Source organism: Periplaneta americana, chromosome 3 (assembly GCF_040183065.1).
Source record: "Periplaneta americana isolate PAMFEO1 chromosome 3, P.americana_PAMFEO1_priV1, whole genome shotgun sequence".
Taxonomy (NCBI): Eukaryota; Metazoa; Arthropoda; class Insecta; order Blattodea; family Blattidae; genus Periplaneta; species Periplaneta americana.
In genome coordinates this window covers 154,986,460-155,006,542 of record NC_091119.1, presented here as the reverse complement: position 1 = coordinate 155,006,542, position 20,083 = coordinate 154,986,460, and the positions used below count along the sequence as shown (strand labels likewise).

Here is a 20,083-nt window from a genome sequence, read left to right as displayed (position 1 = left end):
TCTGTAGCTGGTAAATGAGTCCGCAGCATTCTCTTGCATTCATGGTGTTTGACTTCATAATTTATTTCTCGTACAGCCACTTTGAATGACAGTTTTGTTGAACTTGTTGGTTCTAATTAGGTTTTCGAGGGAGAATTTGATAGCTTCTACCGCACCATCAAAATTTGTTCTTAGAAGCTCAGAATGACGATAAAATGAAACTAACGAACATGTTCCGCCAGCTCCTACTCCACTTTCAAAGTCTGTCAATGATCCATCTGTATAAATAAGTAGGCTATGTGTTCAAATGTATTTGTATTACTTAATATTTTTCCAGTTGTGCTTATTTCACATTCTAGCCTCATTTTTAAATCGATTTGACATCTGTGTACAAATTCTAAATTTAGTTTCCCTTCTTTATCAAATTGAACTGTTTGCTTCTTCTTGAGCCTTCTTGTGGTGTCTTCTAATTTCTCTCTCTTTCTTTTCAGCCTTCAAAATGTATTTTCTTATATATTCAGCAATGAAAAACATTTTATATTGAATTTATCGTAATGTGTATGTAATTTATTGTTTCTTTTTCACCTTCACTCAAATAACAAGAGAGAAAATTCACATACGATATTAAGACTCCAAGCAAATTAATAAAACGTTCCTTAAGAAGTGAGCAAATTAACGGAAATTAAAATTAATGAGGGCAGTACAAATGTACTGCATTTATTTTCAAGTAGTTTTCTTGAAAGACTTATATAACTGCCCAGAATACCTTGAATATGACAATACAGATGTATTTATTTTCAAGTTGTTTTCTTGAAAGACTTATATAACTGCCCAGAATACCTTGAACATACAATTATTAACAAACAGTACATAGCATTACAGCTATTCACGTTAATTACCTCGCATACTATCATTGTCTGATAAATTCATATCACAAAAGTACATGCAAAGAAATTTCCCTTGCGTCGTTAGGATATTATCATTGTCTGATAAATTCATATCACAAAAGTACATGCAAAGAAATTTCCCTTGCGTCGTTAGGATATTATCATTGTCTGATAAATTCATATCACAAAAGTACATGCAAAGAAATTTTCCATGCTTCGTTACTAATGCTAATTTAACAACTAACGCCAGTAATTTTTCAATATGTGACATACTTCAATGGTATAAATTTCAGTACAAAATTACCATATTTTCAGTTACTTACGAAGCTCCTACATCGTAAACATTTTGTAAGTATTACAGCTAGAGCAATACCTTCATTGTTATATCTATTCGCTGCCAAATAAAATAGCGTGACATCTGGTAGTGTATTTAATATAAAATTAATAGATATTTAAATATATGACATACATTTTCTAAGCAGTCTTCTGATGATGAACAACTTGCTTTAAAAATGTTTGTGTTTTTGGACTGTTATAAATTTAGAAACATCAAACCTGGTTAACTATATTCTCACCAGTCATAGCTCACCGTAGTCCTATTTCCACATAAGTGAGGATCTCTTTTAGAAGAAAGTTTGGTTATTCTGAGCTCAAATGTCTTTTGCTTTGGATATTCTCATACCTATGAGGATGAAACAAAATCTAGTACGAAATAGGTTTAACTTCAATTGTTTTGTAACACTTTGCACAGAATTATACCCATGGGGATGAAACGAAACCTGGTACGAAACAGGTTTAACTTCAGTTGTTTTGTAACACTTCGCACAGAATTTTAAAATATACTACCTGCTTCCTAAGAAAGACAGTGAAGCGATTTTAGGTAAATTTCCCGATATTATTCAAATTTTTTCGGTCAGATAGTACCTACGCCTTCTTCTAAGTTTCTTATGTGTTACATGTCCTGAGTCCAGAAATTTATTCACAATGTCATGAATCATTGAAAGATTAGTTCATTAGGCCTAACAACTGTAAATCTTTTCTGACAGTCTATTTTCTATTATCTTTGAACTTCACGGGCCGAACTTGATAACAAATAATGATCAATTTGGGAAGACATAAAATAAAAACGCTGTAGCATGAGAACGGTTATATTCATTTTTCGATAATCTGTAGGCGTAAATATATACAGAAGGATGAGAATTTTGGCCACATTAGACCTCAACGTGTCCACAATTGCGTACACAACACAATTCACAAAGTGAGGCTAATTCCTCTCATTTCTGATTTTACTTCTCAGGGTAATTTTTTCAAAAGCTGAGAGGGTTTTTGCTTTGAGGTCATCAATATCCCTAGATTTCTGTGCATAAACATCTTCCTTTATAAAATCTCACACAAAATATTTGGGTAGTTCAAGTCAGGAGAATGTGGAGATCACGTAATTCACCTACCACAATAGCACCAGTTGTTGCCCAAAGTTATTCAGAAAATCACGAAATTCTATTCAATGAGGTGGTGCGTCATCCTGCAAGCACACCGTGTTCATGTATTTTTTTTCTGTCGCAGCTGTAGTATGAAGAGCAAATGTGATCCATTTATGCAGATTGCTTAAACACATTTCATGCTGTAGAGGTAAAGTTTTAGATAACGCTATGACATACCCATCTCCGTGAACAGTCGTCTAAGACTCTTCTTTGGACTTGCTGCCACAGCAGTGCTAACAACAGCTTTGGTTTCTAGAACACGCCCACATCAATCAATGTGGCTTGTTAACAGACCCACTTTCTTTAAACATGCATTGGGACCATAAACATTACCTACTTTTGATTTGGAGCTCTCCGAGCAAAATACACACTGCGAAAATAACGTTGAACTGATGTTACACTTTCAATTTCTGTGCAACACAGCAAGCAGTTATCTCGTTCTCTTCTCTTTGTTATTCAATCATTGATAGGAGATGCTATGGTTTCTTTGGTTCTTAAAAAATGATACAAAACTTCTTTGTTTTAAAATCATATTGAAACTTTTGTATCATTCCTGATAAACTTATTATAGTGATTTCATTTTATACCTTTTCAAACGAATTAGACTGTAAAATTATCGTGCATAAATACTCGCTGTGCTATTTTTAAGTCAAAACTATAATCATGAACACACGAGCTACTAGTGTCGTCTTGGAGTCCATTCAGACTTATGTGAGCCTTGACCTTCACCGAGATTGCGAGTAGTTTGCAATGTTGCTTGGTTCCGGCAGGTAAATAATATACTCACCCAATAGGACTATACTTCGTTCCATAGGGTGCTATTCATAGACATTTCGCAGCACGCGTTACGAGCGTACTAAGCTAGCCCCGGCTATCCACTGGTTACTTGTACAGAATTCAAATCATATCCTATCGCTAACACTGGTTTATGAATATGAAAAACGCTGATCATCCACCGGAAGCCCGCGCTAAAAATGTCTATGAATACGGCCCATAATGTCTAACAGGCGAAGTAAATATTTCCGGCAGAGGAGGAGAGAAGTAGGCCTATAACTATTCAACCAATGCAGAGGTCTCAGTCCACATTTGTCTTGAAGTTGGGTGGGAGTAGAACGCTTCAGAACGCCCAACTTCAAGATAACCATGGAACGAGACCTCTGCCATTGGTTCAATAGCAATTATCCTTCGCTCTCTCTCTGCTGGAATGTTTACGTCTCTTGTCAGACATTACGGAACGAAGTATAGGTGCTTATGGTGCCACCTTAAATCTACTGCACACTCAACATCAAATGAAAATGTCGAAATGCTCTTAATATTGCCAATGAATACTACAGACGCTGGATTATTTGAATAAATGCGGAGGGCTAAGATAAAGCGTTCTAGGACTTATATGGAGAAGCAAGGAATTAACTTTGACCACTATCTCAAAAGATAAGGATTATCATTGCTGAACACAAAAAAAACAACTGTAACTTGAAAGCAACGTGATTTCGCACATCAGATTATAAAGAATTTTATTAAAATGATTTCAGGACCTAAATCTGTGTCAGAAATGAATCTCTTACCAAACACTTTCTATGTAGCCTACAGTATGTTCTTATGTGCGCGTGTGCTTGTAGGCGTGTGTTTACTGTATTGTAAATTTGTAATATAATTTCTATTAAAATTTCTTTCTAGAGACTTCAACAACAAAATGCTTCTCTTCCTGCTCGCTCTCCTGACGCCCAGTTTCTTACTGGTATCATCAGAGGAATGTGACATCGGACCCAAAGTAGATGTCCATTTCGACATGAACAAAGTAATTATGGCATTAACTTGAGTTAAATTTTCATTTAAAAAACAGGATGATCTTACATATAACCTAGAAATAAGTTACTTGCATAAATTCTGTCTGGTACAGAAATTCAAATCTATGACAAAATTTTAATTTTAAATTATAGTATATTTTTATATAGGTTATTTTACGACGCTTTAGGTTATTTAGCGTCTGAATGAGATGAAGGTGATAATGCCGGTGAAATGAGTACAGCACTGAAAGTTACCCAGCATTTCCTCACATTGGGTTGAGGGAGAATCCCGGAAAAAACCTCAACCATGTAACTTGCCCCGACAGGGAATCAAACCCGGGCCAGCTGGTTTCGCGGCCAGACGTGCTAACCGTTTCTCCACAGGTGTGGACTAAATTATAGTATATTACCTAGGTTACATGAACCGTCAGTCGTTCGGCGTTCCATTCCGAACAGCCGAGTTCAAGTATTCTGAGATTAAATTAATTTCTTTTATATAGAGGACAATGCACAATTCAATCAAATTAAGATCTAAGAGGACATAATTGTTTTTCCTCACAGTTTAACCCCTTCAGGCCTGATGTACATTATAGTGTACATTGTTTCTTTTTTTTCTTTTTTGGAATGTCTTCGATACTTTTAAATATTTTGAAAAATTCAATGTGGTAGAAATGGAGAATATTATTTTTGAAACATTTCTATACCTGAATTAAAAATAAAATTTAAAATTTTGGGGCCCCAGGGGTCAAAATTGTCCCCAAATTTTGATTTTCTGTAAAGACTTCATTTGGAAATTTTGGATCCCCAGAATGATTATGTGACCAGTTTTTTTTTTCAATTCTTTTTAATATAAATTCAGGTCTGAAGGGGTTAAAACTCACGGCGCTTCACCTGATTAGGATTTACGTACCGTATTATGTCATAATAAAACATTTATTAAGTTTTCAAAATTGGACATCCATGTGGTTGTGAATTCCCTTAATGCTTAACTCATTTCATCACTCCTAACTGGTGTTTATGTTATCCTTTAGGTGTCAGTTTTATTGTTTGCGTGCCAAAAGAGACGGAATGAGGGAAAGAGATATAGAGAACACCATGTAAAAGCTGATTAGTTAGTGAGTCCACGTCCTCCGATAGGCCTATTAGCTGTCGTTGACACAGCTAAGGATAAGTGTAGTTTATTACGTTGTGCCGTGTTTTGCAATAGTTACATATTCAGTGCCTGAACGTGTACAAATTGTAGAACGTATTGCACATACGGAAAAAGCTGTGGCAAAAAAAAATAGATGTAAATTTCCTGGCAGTTCAGTTCCCTGTAGAAAAGCTACACTAAATTTAGTGAACAGGTTTAATGAAACAAGTTCTATGAATGATGTGATATGAACTAAGTGTAACGCATGATGGGCAACACTTCCAGCAGCTACTGTGTGGAGGTTGAGTATCGAATGTTATTAATACAGCATAACATAGGCCTTGTGCGTAAGTTTTAATCCGAAGAAGCCTACTGAGTTCGTGCGTGCAAACAACGACTTTAGAGAGCGGGGACTTGCAACTGTCGGCCGACAGAAACACCGGGAAAGATCGCTAAGACTAGGTGTAACTTACATAAATTATGATTATTGTTACGCTAACATAAAAAAGATACGAGCAAATACTGCGCCGTATCATGCCTCCAAGAACAAATCCTTGAGACACTATGGGGAATGAAACATAGTCATCCTCTACAATAAGCAGCAATGCCCTAGTAATAATCAAATTCAATACTCGACACTGAATCAGTCAGCCTCTGGGATATTGAAGATTAACAACTACATAATTAAACTCCGGTTATTATAATTTTTCCATTGTATTAAAAATACCTCTGATTGAGATTCTGATTGATATGTAGGCCTACATCTATTATCACTTAACGATATGTGTCGGACAAAGAACAATTGCAGTGCACACCTGTGGAATAACAGTTAGCGCGTCTGGCCGCGAAACCAGCTAGCCCGGGTTCGAATCTCGGACGGAGCAAGTTACCTATTTGAGATTTTTTCGGGGTTTTCCCTCAACCAATATGAGAAAATGCTGGGTAACTTTCGGTGCTGGACTCCGGACTCATTTCACCGGCATTATCACCTTCATTTCATTCAGACGCTAAATAACCTGCGATGTTGATACAGCGTCGTAAATAACCTAGGGTACTTAAAAAAGAACAATTGGACGAAGTTACGCAATAACAGACCAAGCGACAAAAACCTGTTTCGAGATATTGGCCATTCAAATAAATCTGTCTTTTATAAAACATTTTATTCAAGAAGTATTATAACATTCATAAGTTACTATTACAAAAAAAAATAGCACAAATAATACCAAAAAAGGCTAACCGATTTTTAATAAGAGACCAGCAGTTGAGTTAATATTTCAAAGCAAAATAATGAACGAATTTTTGCTTATAAATAGCAGCAAAATTCAGATATCGCATTCTTGATTTTTTCCGAGTTAAATTAGCCTGCCATCAACAGATTTGTGCAAATATCTTTTTTTCCCCCCCCAAATTGTCGGTTGGTCTATTATTGCGTAACTCCGTCCAATTGTTGCATACATCCTAAGCCTGATTAGTGAAATATGTTACTAGTCAGTGATGTATGTAATGGAGGGGGAAAATAACTGGCCACCTTACCCTATTATCTCCTGGCTTAGTCGTCTCATGAGTGTTGCATTATTGGTGAAACTTATGAAGTTCCAATCTATATTCGGACAGTTGACTAAACATCATCATAAAATTGATACAAATATGTAGCTGAACTAGTCCCTAACTATTTAAAAATAACCAAGAATTTCTTAGTTTGTAGGAAATTGGTACTACGTGTTTCACACTCCAAATCAGGGAGAGGCGTCCTTGGGCTGCATAAAAGACAGATTCACACCAGAAGAAAATGGTGTATTCCACATGACCACCACTGCTTACGACAAAACGTAAGTAACGATACAGTATACGATAGTACACGGTACTCTATTTAACATATGGAAGAACAGAGAAATTAGTCAAAGAATTTCATGTCAGTAAATTGACACATAGGCTTACTGTCTCAATATTACTTTTTATGCGATTCGCAGCAAATAAGTTTAACATATTTCGAATGATATCATTGTTTATAGTTTATTGAACTGTTAGCACAGTCCTGGGCAAAAGGGGAAGAAAAAAGAAAGGAGATATCCCCGCCTGTCTCCATTCCGCTTCACGGCTTTAGTAAAGCATTGTGCATCAGTAGTAAATTTTAGGTGACCAGTGAGAGCCGAAGGCTACGATGCATGCCTTATAGGCTACAATCCATCACTCAACAATGCTTGCCTTCAGATCTACTCGTACTGGTCCAATACATAACTGTCTCTGCCGGAGAATGTGGAGTGGTGAGTTATGGAATAGTCTACATACCTCAACTGAGGTAATAACATCCAGGCCTATGTTAGTCTATTCAAAAGACATACAAATGAAAATTGTAATATACACCCAAATAACAAGATGGCACTTCATTTTTCAAATATATATATATATATATATAAGGCATTACTTACAATTTCGAAATCAAGACATTTAGCTTGCTTTATAAATTGTACGACTTTAATAGATTCATGTAATTAATTTGACAAAAAATGATGTTAAGCTTATAATGTAAAAATTTCCATTATTTTATATGAATGAAATCAACATTTAAAATTGATATAATGCTAAAATTAAAAAATTAATTAGCAGTTCAAAATGAGATTCTGAAGAATCCTACCTTCTTAATATTTCGCTAGTGGATAATTCACGCGCAAAAATGTTTCCACTAGAGATGAACAAAACTAACTGCTGCTCTCGCTCGCTGTGTTCGCTGCATTCTCGTGCGCTTCGAGTCTCGCTCGTCATTCTCGAAATAGCATTTGGTCGGCTGGAAAGATTTCGTAACTTTGAATAGCATATATCATTGAAATAAATAACATAAATGTTTAAATGAGACGAAAAGACAAAACAGAACAGTATCATAGATATCAAAATGTTCTGGTTCTATTATATGACATTACCTATGATTATATAAATAGAAAAAAAAATTCTCAAATAAATTTGTATTTCTAAGAAACGTAAAACATAACATTAATATCTTTTTACTTGAGATTACACACTTGATCTCAAACATATGAAAAGAAAATTCCTAGCCTTTTGATAAGGGCCTAGTAATTAAATAAAGACTGGGGAACGGATTATTATACACTGAACGGTAGAGATGATGTTTCAAATAGGCTACTTGATTGATTACACATACGTAACAGTTGCCAAAGGAGATAAAAGTTCAGTCAGGTATAAACAACTGTGGCGATTGAAGGCTGCTTCTGGACTTCGGGAAATGATCAATATCGAGTCTCGGAAGACTCGGAAGTCTTTACGTCAAGGACAACATTGTCGTGTGGGTTTTCGGTTTTGCGGGCGCTGTTAGTCCCGCTTTCTCGATCGTTGTTCATCTCTAGTTTCCACCACTCGGATGTATAATCCCCGTTAACATATGGGATAAGAGTCTGTAAACCTACCTCTTTCACCTGAACAACTGTTCGGACTTACATGAATTCGTGACGGACTTTATAGATAATTCTACGTTTACACGTGCATAATAAGTAACTTGCTCGTCTTATTTGTCAGTCCATTGTACTCAATAAAAAATCATGAACAAAATCTTTTGAACTTACCTTAAGTTGAGCGTCATTGTGATACAAGCCATATACAGTTCTCACTAAAAATTATTATATTTCGTGTGCATAACTCCAAGATAAATTTACTTGTAGATATTGAATAAAAACAAAGTCCGACAAGTAGTTTAGGAGAAATCGCTGTACATAGATACACAGACAACTTGCCCAAGACTGCTACTTTCGGTATCAAGAATGCTGAAAACGTTTATTTCCCTTAACATTTGGATCTACAAAAACAATTTAATTGGAGACAAAATATTTCCAACGTTTCCAAACAGTAAACAATTCTTTTTTTTCTGTTATACTGATCAAGATAAATCACTTTCATGAGATTTTCCACTTTCTTTTATCCTCAACAGAAAAAATTCTTTCAATAATTATGACGGAAAAGTCGAGCACTGGACGGACGACACCTTCCTGAACGACTATGATAACGATGGTAAGAATCATTTTAATCTATAATTACTAGCATTATTAGGCATGGGCATAAGTAATAGTAGTAATACCGGTAGTGCTAGTAGTAGTAGTAAAAGTTATAATAGCAGCAGTAATCTATGAAGTGGTAGTGAGAAAACAAACCTTCTGAGCATGTAGCGTCATAAAAGGCTGGTCCAATGAGTAGTCAGTGCGCGAAAGGAGAGGGAATACAACACGGCTTGGAGAAAATAAAGGGAGCAGGCACTGTGAGGCTTCACCTTCTCAAGAGTGACGTTATGCGCGACGACAATACTTCATAGATTCGTTGTATACGGGGTTTAGAATGTCCCTAACACAGTTTCCCATTTTTTTCCTGAGAGTAGGTGCTGGATCCGTTACCTCGAAAGTAGATCTCGGTAACGGATGAAACATTTCTAATTTCTTTACTTTTCCTGTGATAGTGGTGGTATTTAACTTCGATTGGACCCTTGTATGTCTTTGACACGATACAGAAGCTCTAAAATGTTTCATCACTATTAAATTATATTAATTAAGTATATGGAAAAGGTTTCCCCAGAAAAGTTTTACCAATTGTGCCGAGTCAATGCCGATCGTAATAATTTTCCTCAATAAGAAGTTCCTTTTATAATGATACAAAGTTTAATTGAACAGTTAAAGTCAGTGTTTGTGCATCAATAAGAGCACAAGAGTATGTGAACAGCTTATTTCTGTTAATGTACGGCTATTTTTATTATTTAATGTCGTACTGGGAATGTATAATATCCAAATCGAGCAGTTTAAACTTCCCGCAACTTTCACAGACTTCTTGTATAAATTTGGCAACGTACTTTCACATGAAAGCGGTGCTCTTTTCAAGTAGGTTATATGACACACGCATGCGAGGGACAAAATTGTCTGTAGCTGGCCGCTTATGACTCGTCAAGAGCACAAGGCGTTAAGTGAACATTGAATCTATCCTGAAGATGCCAGGTGCGTCCATGCGCTCTCGAGGTAGGAAATAGTCTATATTTTAGTCTATAGGTATCGGTATTTCTCACTGTCGAAGCCTTTGAACATAAAAGTCGGAGGTTTCATTTTATATGGATGTGAGTGCAGTGCTGCTTCGGGAGTGAATTACTATACTTCAGAGTAATTTAGTTATGTAGTTATGTGCCATAATATGACATACCCTCAAGACAAACGTGGAGAGCAAACTGAAATAAAATAATTGGGGCTTCATTATTATTATTATTATTATTATTATTATTATTATTATTATTATTATTATTATTATTATTATTATCCTATTATTATAATTATTATTATTGTATATTTTGAACTTATACATGGTCTTTTTCGATAGTTAGACGTTAAAATCACGACCTTTATATCAAACCTATTGATTAAACCTATTGATTTTAACTAATGATTTCAATTTTACGATTCATTTTGAAAGTGATTCAGATAATTCTCTGGATAATATCAATAAGTAATTTTTGGTTTCAGTCAATGACTTATCACACAATATTCAAGAAATAAATCCTTTATACGAGGCGTGTTCTTAAAGTAAGTTCCAAAAGGGTGTAGAAAGTAAACGGGAAAATATTTACAAACCATTTTTGTAGCATTGTATTCCCCACACTTCAATTACTTCTCACCATAATCTCCACCATTATTGAGGCATTTATCGAGTCGTGGCACAAGTCTTTCTATCCCCTCATTGTAGAATTCACCCGCCTGCGAACCACTCCGCAACTTTTGTGAAAAATTCAAGGAAAGCGAAGAAATTGTGAACCTCCTGTCCTCATGAATTTTTTCATCGACAGCACGCACCAAATCGTCATTGATCAAAGATGGCCGACCGGTATGCTGCTCGTCATGCACAGAGATGCGGCCCTTGTTGAACTTTCTAACCCATCTCCTGACCATTCCATCACTAATGGCATCATCACCATACACCTCACAAAGTTGACGATGAATGTCAGCTGGTTTGATGTTTCTCGCATTCAAAAAACGGATAACAGACCGCATCTCACAGTCGGTGGGGTGCTCGATCACTTTAATCATTTCAACTGATCACAACTAACCACACACACGGACTGAAGCTCTGAAACTGCATGCACAGCTTGCCTGAGGACTGAAGAAGAAAACACGTATGCGCAGAATAACGATTGCAGCGATGCGACAGCTATAATTGAAAATGGAACTTACTTTAAGAACTCGCCTCGTATTACATATTTTATGATTTGTATAAACGTCACCCGACTTGGCGCCCATTGATCTCTTTTTGAGGCTTTATGACAAAACGTATGTATCATCAGATACATACAATTTCTGCTATATTAACCTGCTCTACTTACAACTGAGGTTAATATACATCATGTCCCGCTTAGAGGGATCGAGAAATAAATGCTCACCATTTAAAATCAGATGAAGATATTATTTTGATTTACATCTGACAAGAAGCAGAAACTGTCCACGTTTATACACCAATGGTTTAAAAACAGTTGCATGTTCATACATATGCGCATTAACGTTTATCGTTGAAACAAGCCTGGCGACATTCATTAGAACATACCGTCATTAGACCATTCTCCTTCATAGAGGCGACAATCAAAGGGAATGTGTATTTAGACATGTGCAGAACTTTTGTTGTTGATCAACTCTCCCAGGATCGGTTTTTCAGCAACAGGGATAACCCTTGCCTGGCCACCTAGGTCACCCGACTTGGCGCCCATTGATCTCTTTTTGAGGCTTTATGACAAATGTTGTGTACCAACGTGGTACAGTTGACACTTTACAACGCATTATAAATGCAGCTGCGCTAATCACTCCAAATGTTATGGAACACTTGGCAGAAGGTTGAATACCTTTTGGATGTCTTCAGGGTAGCTCGAAGCGCACACATCGAGTTGCACTGACCATTCTCCGAAATTCGGAGAGTTTTGCATCAAGTTTTACAAAAATTTATGTTATAAAACCATTATTTATACTTTAAATTAGCACATTTTATCGATCCCTCTAAGCGGGACACGGTCTATTAAAAATTGTATGTATCTGATTATGTTGCAAGTGCAACGAAAACGTTTATACACATCGTAAATTGTATAATGTAGAGGATTTATTCCTTGAATATTGTATGATGTCATTGACTGAAGCCAAAAAAAAAAATTATTGATATTGTAATGATTTCAAGTTCTTTTCGGTTTTGGAACATAAAATTGTGAACACACGCAATATTTCATCACGAGCCGCCACTGGTTAAAGTAAACTAAAATAGTTATTGTACAGTTACACCAATAATAAGCCTATTAATTCATCAACCTCAGCTTTTCCTGGAGATAATTGACTGATAGTTTTACCCGAAGCACTCATTCAGGGACAGGATTCTACGTCCGACCATTCTACATGTGATGTCAATGTCACTTCCCTTAAAAGGATGACATGTCAAAGATTTTCATCATTCTTAAAAATACACCGAATTCAACCGGATGTGAGCCAACCTTGGCCTTGTGGGCCACAAAGGATGGGCATACGACTTCTAACCCAGTATTGAATTGTTTATATAGTCGTATTTCTTTTTCAGTTTATTGGGATGCTAACTACGGCATTCGAGGAGTTGACTACACTAAATATGCTATTATTACAGCTTGCCTGAAGGGAGAAGATAAACGTAAGTCTATATATTTAATATTAGTAGAGTAGTGAGATTTTCCATCCATCAGGAAGGCCTGACAGAAGTAAGATCGTAATAAGCAAAATAAATAACCCTTAGCACCAAAAACATTTATCTTGAAATATAAAAATTATGCATCCCGTTGGAACAAAATACTTTTATAGAACCTTACTTGAAAGCAGTTTACTCTACTTCTATTAACAAACTAATGGCAGTACATGATACGAGTCTTAACATGGCCACAATTTAAGCCTACGCCTTGGTGATAAATATTTATTAACACAAACTCCACATAATTTTCATGTTACTTTCTATTATAATGTAAGATAAAGTGATAAGTGTAATGGTACATACAGTAGAAATTAGTATTTAAATAATTATACAGTCAATAGAAAACATCCTTGTGTTCGTCCTATGTTCTCTCTTGCACTATTATCTGCCTTATTATCACTCCGACTTTTACTCGCATGTCAATTAATAACTTAGAATTTGTCTCTGGGCACGTTGAGATCTGCCACGCACTGTTTCTGAACACACTGTGATTATGGTGATAAGTCAGATTCTCTCTGTGTGCATTGTCATCATAATCTAAATGTGTTCATCATCTTCTGTTTCTTCATTGAAGCCTGTTTGAGCATCGACTATTTCATAATCGACGTCTGTTCTGAACATCATCGTCGTCATCACCTTATCATCGTTACCATTGACTGTAAGCATCATCATCATTAACGCCTGTTTCTTCACTGAAACCTGTTTGAGCATAGACTATTTTATCATCGACTTCTGCTCTGAACAACATCGTCGGCTGTATCACAGTCGTCATCACCTGTATCATCGTTACCACTGACTGTAGGTATCATCATTATCATCTGAGATGTTACCTTTTCATCTTCACTGCTATTATTAGAGTAGTAGTATTATAGTATTAACAATAGCCTATTACTCGTATCTTTATCATCAGCATTGTTGTTACAGGAATACACTAAATTTTCTTAGAAGCACGGATAACAGAACTGTGGATTATTCTCAAAATGAAGAGCAACTCAGGAGTGGGTGAACACTTCAGGCACCTTGAATTTGTTGTGACCGTAGTCATGAATAAAATCATAACCGTAACGAAGCATTTAGAGTTAGTTTCAACATAAAATTGATAATTTATTCAATTCCAATAGAAAGTTACCTGTACGGTGCCGGTACGAATTTTTCTCGTATTAAATAGTAATAATACATATTGGCTATTTCATAATAGCCGAGTAGTATTCAATGAGGTGGGCGAGACCTCATACAAAATGAATATGTAATGTATTAACTGTTAGCAGTTGTCACGAACTGATGTTGAATATGGCCACAAAGTCATTTAAATATGCGCTCCTGCATATATGACTTGTATCGTCTCAAGTGCAGGTAGTAAGGCCGTAAAAGCATTACGAGAGGGGTTCGGCCGGCGCCGTGGATCGTGTCCCGGCATAGCTTAGTTGGAAAAAGCGCTCAGCGCGCAGAGCTGAGAGGTCCTGAGTTCGATTCTCGGTGCCGGTACGAATTTTTCTCGTATTAAATAGTAATATTACATGTAGGAAAATGGTATAGATTTTATTTCATATTTTAATACCCTTTTCTTTACCGCTATCATCATTTTAACGAAGTCGAACAACTTCAATTAAAGTTTTCGTTAAATTATTTAACAGAATCTCGTAATAATCCATGTATACGTGGTATTAATAATACAATATGCTTTGTTTGTTGGCAGCATTCACATGGATTGGCTTCAGATCGAAGAATCCATCAGAGGAAGACATAAAGGCAGCTTTCGAAGAATTGGATAAGAACGGTGGAAATTCGAAAGCACTGGAGAAGTTTCCCTCTTGCGACAAAATGGAATGAACAGAACTGAATGCCATTCTGTATAAAAATTAAATCCCTTTATCTGTAATATTTCAACATAATATGAATTTGATTTTTGGCGAAAATAAACTCCAACAAGGAAAAATAGCACATCAATGTCATAGATTATTTGGAAATTGTCTTTCGTAAAAGTACATCTATTTAAAGTAAGTAGGCCTAGATATTTGTTCAGGATTTTCTCCATAAGCCCTAGTTTTCTCGTAAAAAATTATATATATATATATATATATATATATATATATATATATATATATATAAGACCGATGGAACATGGAAGTTCATTTGATCTATTTGTCAACCTGTAAGTCCATATAGCTATTTATAATAAAATACATTATAAGATAAGTATTTTGATTATACTGATACTACATTAGAAATATCTCGCCTCTGGAATTCGTTACCTAATGACGTCAGGGATTGCCGGACTTTATCACAATTCAAAATTAAATTGGAAAATGTTGTCTTATTTAATGGTTTTTAAGTATTGCTAGAAGTATTGATTTGTGTTTATTACTCTAGACTAAAATTGCAAGTTTCTTGTTTATGTTCGTGAATTAGTTAGGTTATAATAAATTACAATATTTAATCACGCATCTAAAATTTGTGTGACTGCAACCTGTGTTAATTTTTGTGTGGCTATGCTTTGTTTATAGTGTGATTTCTCTTCTTATTTCTTTTACTATATTTGTATTTGTGATGGTGTGGAATAGAAGGCCTGATGGCCTTAACTACACCAGAATTAATTAATTAAATATTGTACCCTCAGGAGTAGGATCTTCCCTGTTCCAGAAGTACGATCATATATTCGTCTTGTGCAGCAACTTCTACCTCGTTCTTTATCAAGGGAGAATTGTCATTAGTATCTCATCTAATTTTCGCATTTCATGTCAGCCTCGGTAGCATAGGTGGTATAGCGCTGGCATTCTACGCTCAAGGTAGCGGGTTCTATCCCGGCTCAGGTCGATAGCATTTAAGTGTGTTTAAATGCGACAAGCTCATGTCAGTAGATATACTGAAATAAACTCGGCAGTTGCGAGCGTCGTTAAATTAAACATATTTTTAAACTTCTGTATTAAATATGAAACCACAAAAATTAATGGGCAAATTCAACTCTAGTGAAACAGTGTTGAACTACGTAATTATCCTACTCACTATCCATAGCCCCGGCTTTCTGTAATTCACTGGGGATCAGTAATAAAATAAATACGAAATTCCATACAAACTGCATTTCGCAAGAACCTAGATCCATTACGTTTTAAAACATTCATCATTGTTGTGGTGTGTGGATAAGCTTCAGGGCTTCTACCGCGTTGTCTTGGTGTTATTGGCTGACGTTTCGACCGCTGTGTTGTGGCCATCTTCAGAGCAGTTGTTGGATAAGGAAATAGTCGAAAAATCGAAAAATCTAAAGAGAATTGGGAGGACAAATTTAAAAGGTACGCAAAACGCGTCCTTGCAAGGGGTTGGGGGCTGTACAAAACTAAATATGTGAGCTCCAAGCCTGTTGGCCACTAGTCTCACTCCGGGTTACGCTGCTCCACTGAAGGAGCTCTAGAAAATTTTGAAGGGGAAGCCGAAATTGGACGTAATCTCTTAGGTACCACATACAAGGAAATAGTCTGCCAGCTCTTATATATATAGTAGTCTCGATGGGGGGAGTACTTGCTGTGATAGGTCGTAGGTTCTCCTTCTGGCATCTGATTGGTCCTACGTGGTCCAATCCGGTGAGGTCTGTATGAAGGGGAGTATTCGTATTAAATACTGGCTCTCATAAGGTCCGAAAGAGTGACCTTGATACCGTGCCCGATGTCCGGATGAAGAGGGGGGGGGGGCGCCGCGTACATGTGGAGACCTGTTCATCATTGTTAATCACATACTAAAAATTACGCCTGATTGCTTCATTTTTTACTGCTGGAAATAAGGGCCAAGTAAAATAACGTAGCATACTCAGTTGTTTTAAAAGTACTGGTATGAAAAGATCAATCAACGTCAATGTATAGAACTTACAACATGCTGTTGTGTTGAAAGGTAACAGTCACAAAATAAATTAAACTTCACTGTCATGACTCACTCAACAAGACTATATTTAATGTCGAAAAACCAACTGTTATCACCAAGGCTGAGAAATTTAATTGTATTCGTAAATACGTAGTCTACATTCTTTTGGTACACGAAACAACTTACAGTATACTGTCATGAGTTGCATGCATAACCAAAAGTGACAGAGGATTCATAGGATCCCTGTAATTGCGTGAAATGATTATGATCTCGATTGAGTGTTATTATGATACTTACATTTTTAACGAATATGTTCTTACTATGAGGATAATGAATATGACAAAGTGAAATAAATTTAATGCAGTTTATATGTTGTTGTTACTATTAATAATATTATTATGATTATTATTACTATTATTATTTTATTACTATTATTCCTTTATTTCCTTATTGAACATAGGCTATACCATATATCTATAGTACAAGTATTTATAATAGAATTACTGTTTCATCTGAATTGGTTTGTTGGAGAGCTGTTGATAGGGGTTTATGATAAGGGAAATAGGAAATATACAATAATTCATGGAAGGAAGTAAGTTTATTTCTCTAGAAAACACCATAACAATGTAATAGTTTGATCCGTTGGTAAGCAAGTTTATTGTTATTGTTATTGTTTATTGTTAATAAAATAACATTGACAGAAATACAACCTTAGTTCTTCCCTGAAGGAGTAAAAAACTCGTCAGATGTTAAAATTTTCGTAACATTTTATTCATTTGACATTCGAACATTAACGCTTCACGTTAAAGAATAACTATTAAGCTAAACTGTTAGGTAAATAAGTAAAAACAAGTCTGCGTTTGTAATTTTTTAACTTATACTGCATTTTAAGTTTCAACATGTCAATTCAAACATCCCTCAAGAGCTGAGAAATTATGAGGTACTTACTAAATTACAACATTGATCAACTTGGTCAATTTTTTTTCATGGTAAATATAATAACATAATAACCTAAAAGTACCAGAATAATCCTTTCCATTCTTACACTAATTACTGCTAGACTGATCAACATTCACAGCTTTTCTATACAGAAAAAAGAAGCTGACACTATTCTGAGTAAAAGGAAAATTTTTAAAAATTATTCTATCATTATTCATTCAAGAACAATAACAGAAGTAAGCGAGTATTACATCAAAGTTTTTTTCAAGCATTTTCTTTTAATACAGGTTTTTCGTGAGGCCAATAATGATTTTTTTTTAATTCTGTTCAATATTGCTCCTTAAAGAGCATAAAATGTACTTCCATAATCGCAGTTTTTTTTTATTTTCAAATTAAGCCTTTGATACATTTTCAAGTCTGTATCAAATTAGGCCGACTTCTTTTACTGTATCATATTATCCCTATTGTAAATAAGGACGGTAATTGAGAAATGTTTCTTGAAGTACTTCCATTTCCTTGCTATATTTGCTACTTCTCTATAATTTACAATCATCCTTAATATCGGTGTAGAAAAATAGAAACTACTGCACCTTAACATCTTACCAGGAATCCAACTCTACAACATCCAAAGAATAGGCCTATTGTTCCGCGGAGAAAGCAACCTTTAAGGATTCCACGAGTTGGCGCCTATGTCGGAGTCGTCGGGCATTAAATCAGACAACTCTTCAATAAAACTTATTTTGTATCATGCGTTGCCACCGGGCATTAACTAGAAATAGCAAGCTGGTTTAATGCTCCGAGGCTACGCTCGGGAGTGTGTTTGAACCCCGTTTGCCCTGATAATTTTCTTGAGGTTTTCTTTAACTGTAATATAAGTGTCAGGTAATCCCATGAAGAATCCTCGAATTCAACTCGCTGTCACCAATTAAATAACTGCACAATTGATACAGCATCGTTAAATAACCGATTAAAATTCGTACACGTTTCTTTTTTTTTAGTAGGTTATTTTACGACGCTTTATCAACATCTTAGGTTATTTAGCGTCTGAATGAGATGAAGGTGATAATGCCGCTGAAATGAGTCCAGGGTCCAACACCGAAAGTTATCTAGCACTTGCTCATATTGAGTTGAAGGAAAACCCCGGAAAAACTTCAACCAGGTAACTTTCCCCGACCGGGAATCGAACCCGGGCCACCTGATTGCGAGGCCAGACGCGCTAGCCGTTACTCCACAGGTGTGGACTACACGTTTCTTACTGATTCGTAAATATGAAAATATGTTTAACAGTCTAGTCTAAACGAGAAGGCCATACATAAAGCATAAAGGGTGTTTATCAAAATCTGTTAATAGCACTGTGGAAGATGGGAACATGTATTTCCGGAAAAAAATATCGAAATAAACTTTTATAGGAGCACAATACTTCCTCTATAATTCGCAGTGTGTGAAAGTAAAGACTTCCTGATAGGACACCTGTCATTCATATTTTATTTTATGCCTGCATGCAAAAGATGATTCACCAAATGAACGTATTGCATACAGACAGACACACAGACTTCACGTAACATATGTGCTTACATTAACACGCGTATGGTTGGTGCGTTGCAGACGAAAATTGTGATGAAGGTAGCTCCTCACATGTCTGCTAAAATTTAAATACTTCCTCCTTACTCCATATTAACAAGAAAAACAAGACTTTTTTCTCGTCCTAGCTATATAACTCTGGAAAGAATCATTATAAGATAGTAAGATATGAGAATGGATTAATTATTATTTTTCTATTTCAGAATAACTCTGTATTACCTGATACATCGACATGTTTGTCTGAATTAAACCTAAACGGCCACTGTTTTTGGATAAAGGATGTCTTCACTCACTGCCATAAGCTGTAGCCTATACCTCCTACTCCCTACCTTGTGCACTCCTATCTGGCTTTTATTTTACCTCACAAGATTATCAAAGCTGATATGTATATTCTACTTGATTGTAAGTGTAATTGTATAACACATGGGCCTACTTCAAGCGACAGAATGTAATTTCATTTCTTAATGTGAGGGAAATTTTTTAAGGTAAAGAGGGAGAAATAGGACGATATGAAGACAGCGTAACACCCGTGAAATGAAAAGAAAGGAGAAATTTAGGTACTCTGAGAAAATTTGCTCTTAGTGACTCTGTCCGCACAAAATCTCATAAAATCTGCCATGGATCGAACTCCGATCGCTTGATAAAAAGTTTTACCTAAAGCTAAAGCTTAAATCGGCAGAATTTACCTCAAAATAATACACATTTAATACATTTTAAAGTATGATG

General features: G+C 35.7%; 1 protein-coding gene across 1 annotated transcript; it reads left to right on the top strand.

Moving 5' to 3' along the window:
• The first annotated feature begins 1,106 nt into the window (after positions 1–1,106).
• LOC138696707 (apolipoprotein D-like) lies at positions 1,107–14,929 on the top strand. The gene is made up of 6 exons (XM_069822017.1): positions 1,107–1,214; positions 4,025–4,145; positions 6,965–7,095; positions 9,204–9,283; positions 12,848–12,934; positions 14,685–14,929. Exons 2-6 carry the CDS (start codon positions 4,041–4,043, stop codon positions 14,816–14,818), a joined length of 537 nt encoding a protein of 178 aa, XP_069678118.1. The 5' UTR covers positions 1,107–1,214; positions 4,025–4,040; the 3' UTR covers positions 14,819–14,929.
• Positions 14,930–20,083: the final 5,154 nt, after the last annotated feature.

What these genes read in the sequence shown, in the direction of transcription:
- LOC138696707 (XM_069822017.1), top strand. Translation starts at nt 4,041, where the DNA reads ATGCTTCTCTTCCTGCTCGCTCTCCTGACGCCCAGTTTCTTACTGGTA. An exon ending in ACCACTGCTTACGACAAAAC is followed by an intron (nt 7,096 to 9,203) that starts GTAAGTAACGAT and finishes TATCCTCAACAG; the next exon opens with AAAAAATTCTTTCAATAATT. An exon ending in CCTGAAGGGAGAAGATAAAC is followed by an intron (nt 12,935 to 14,684) that starts GTAAGTCTATAT and finishes GTTTGTTGGCAG; the next exon opens with CATTCACATGGATTGGCTTC.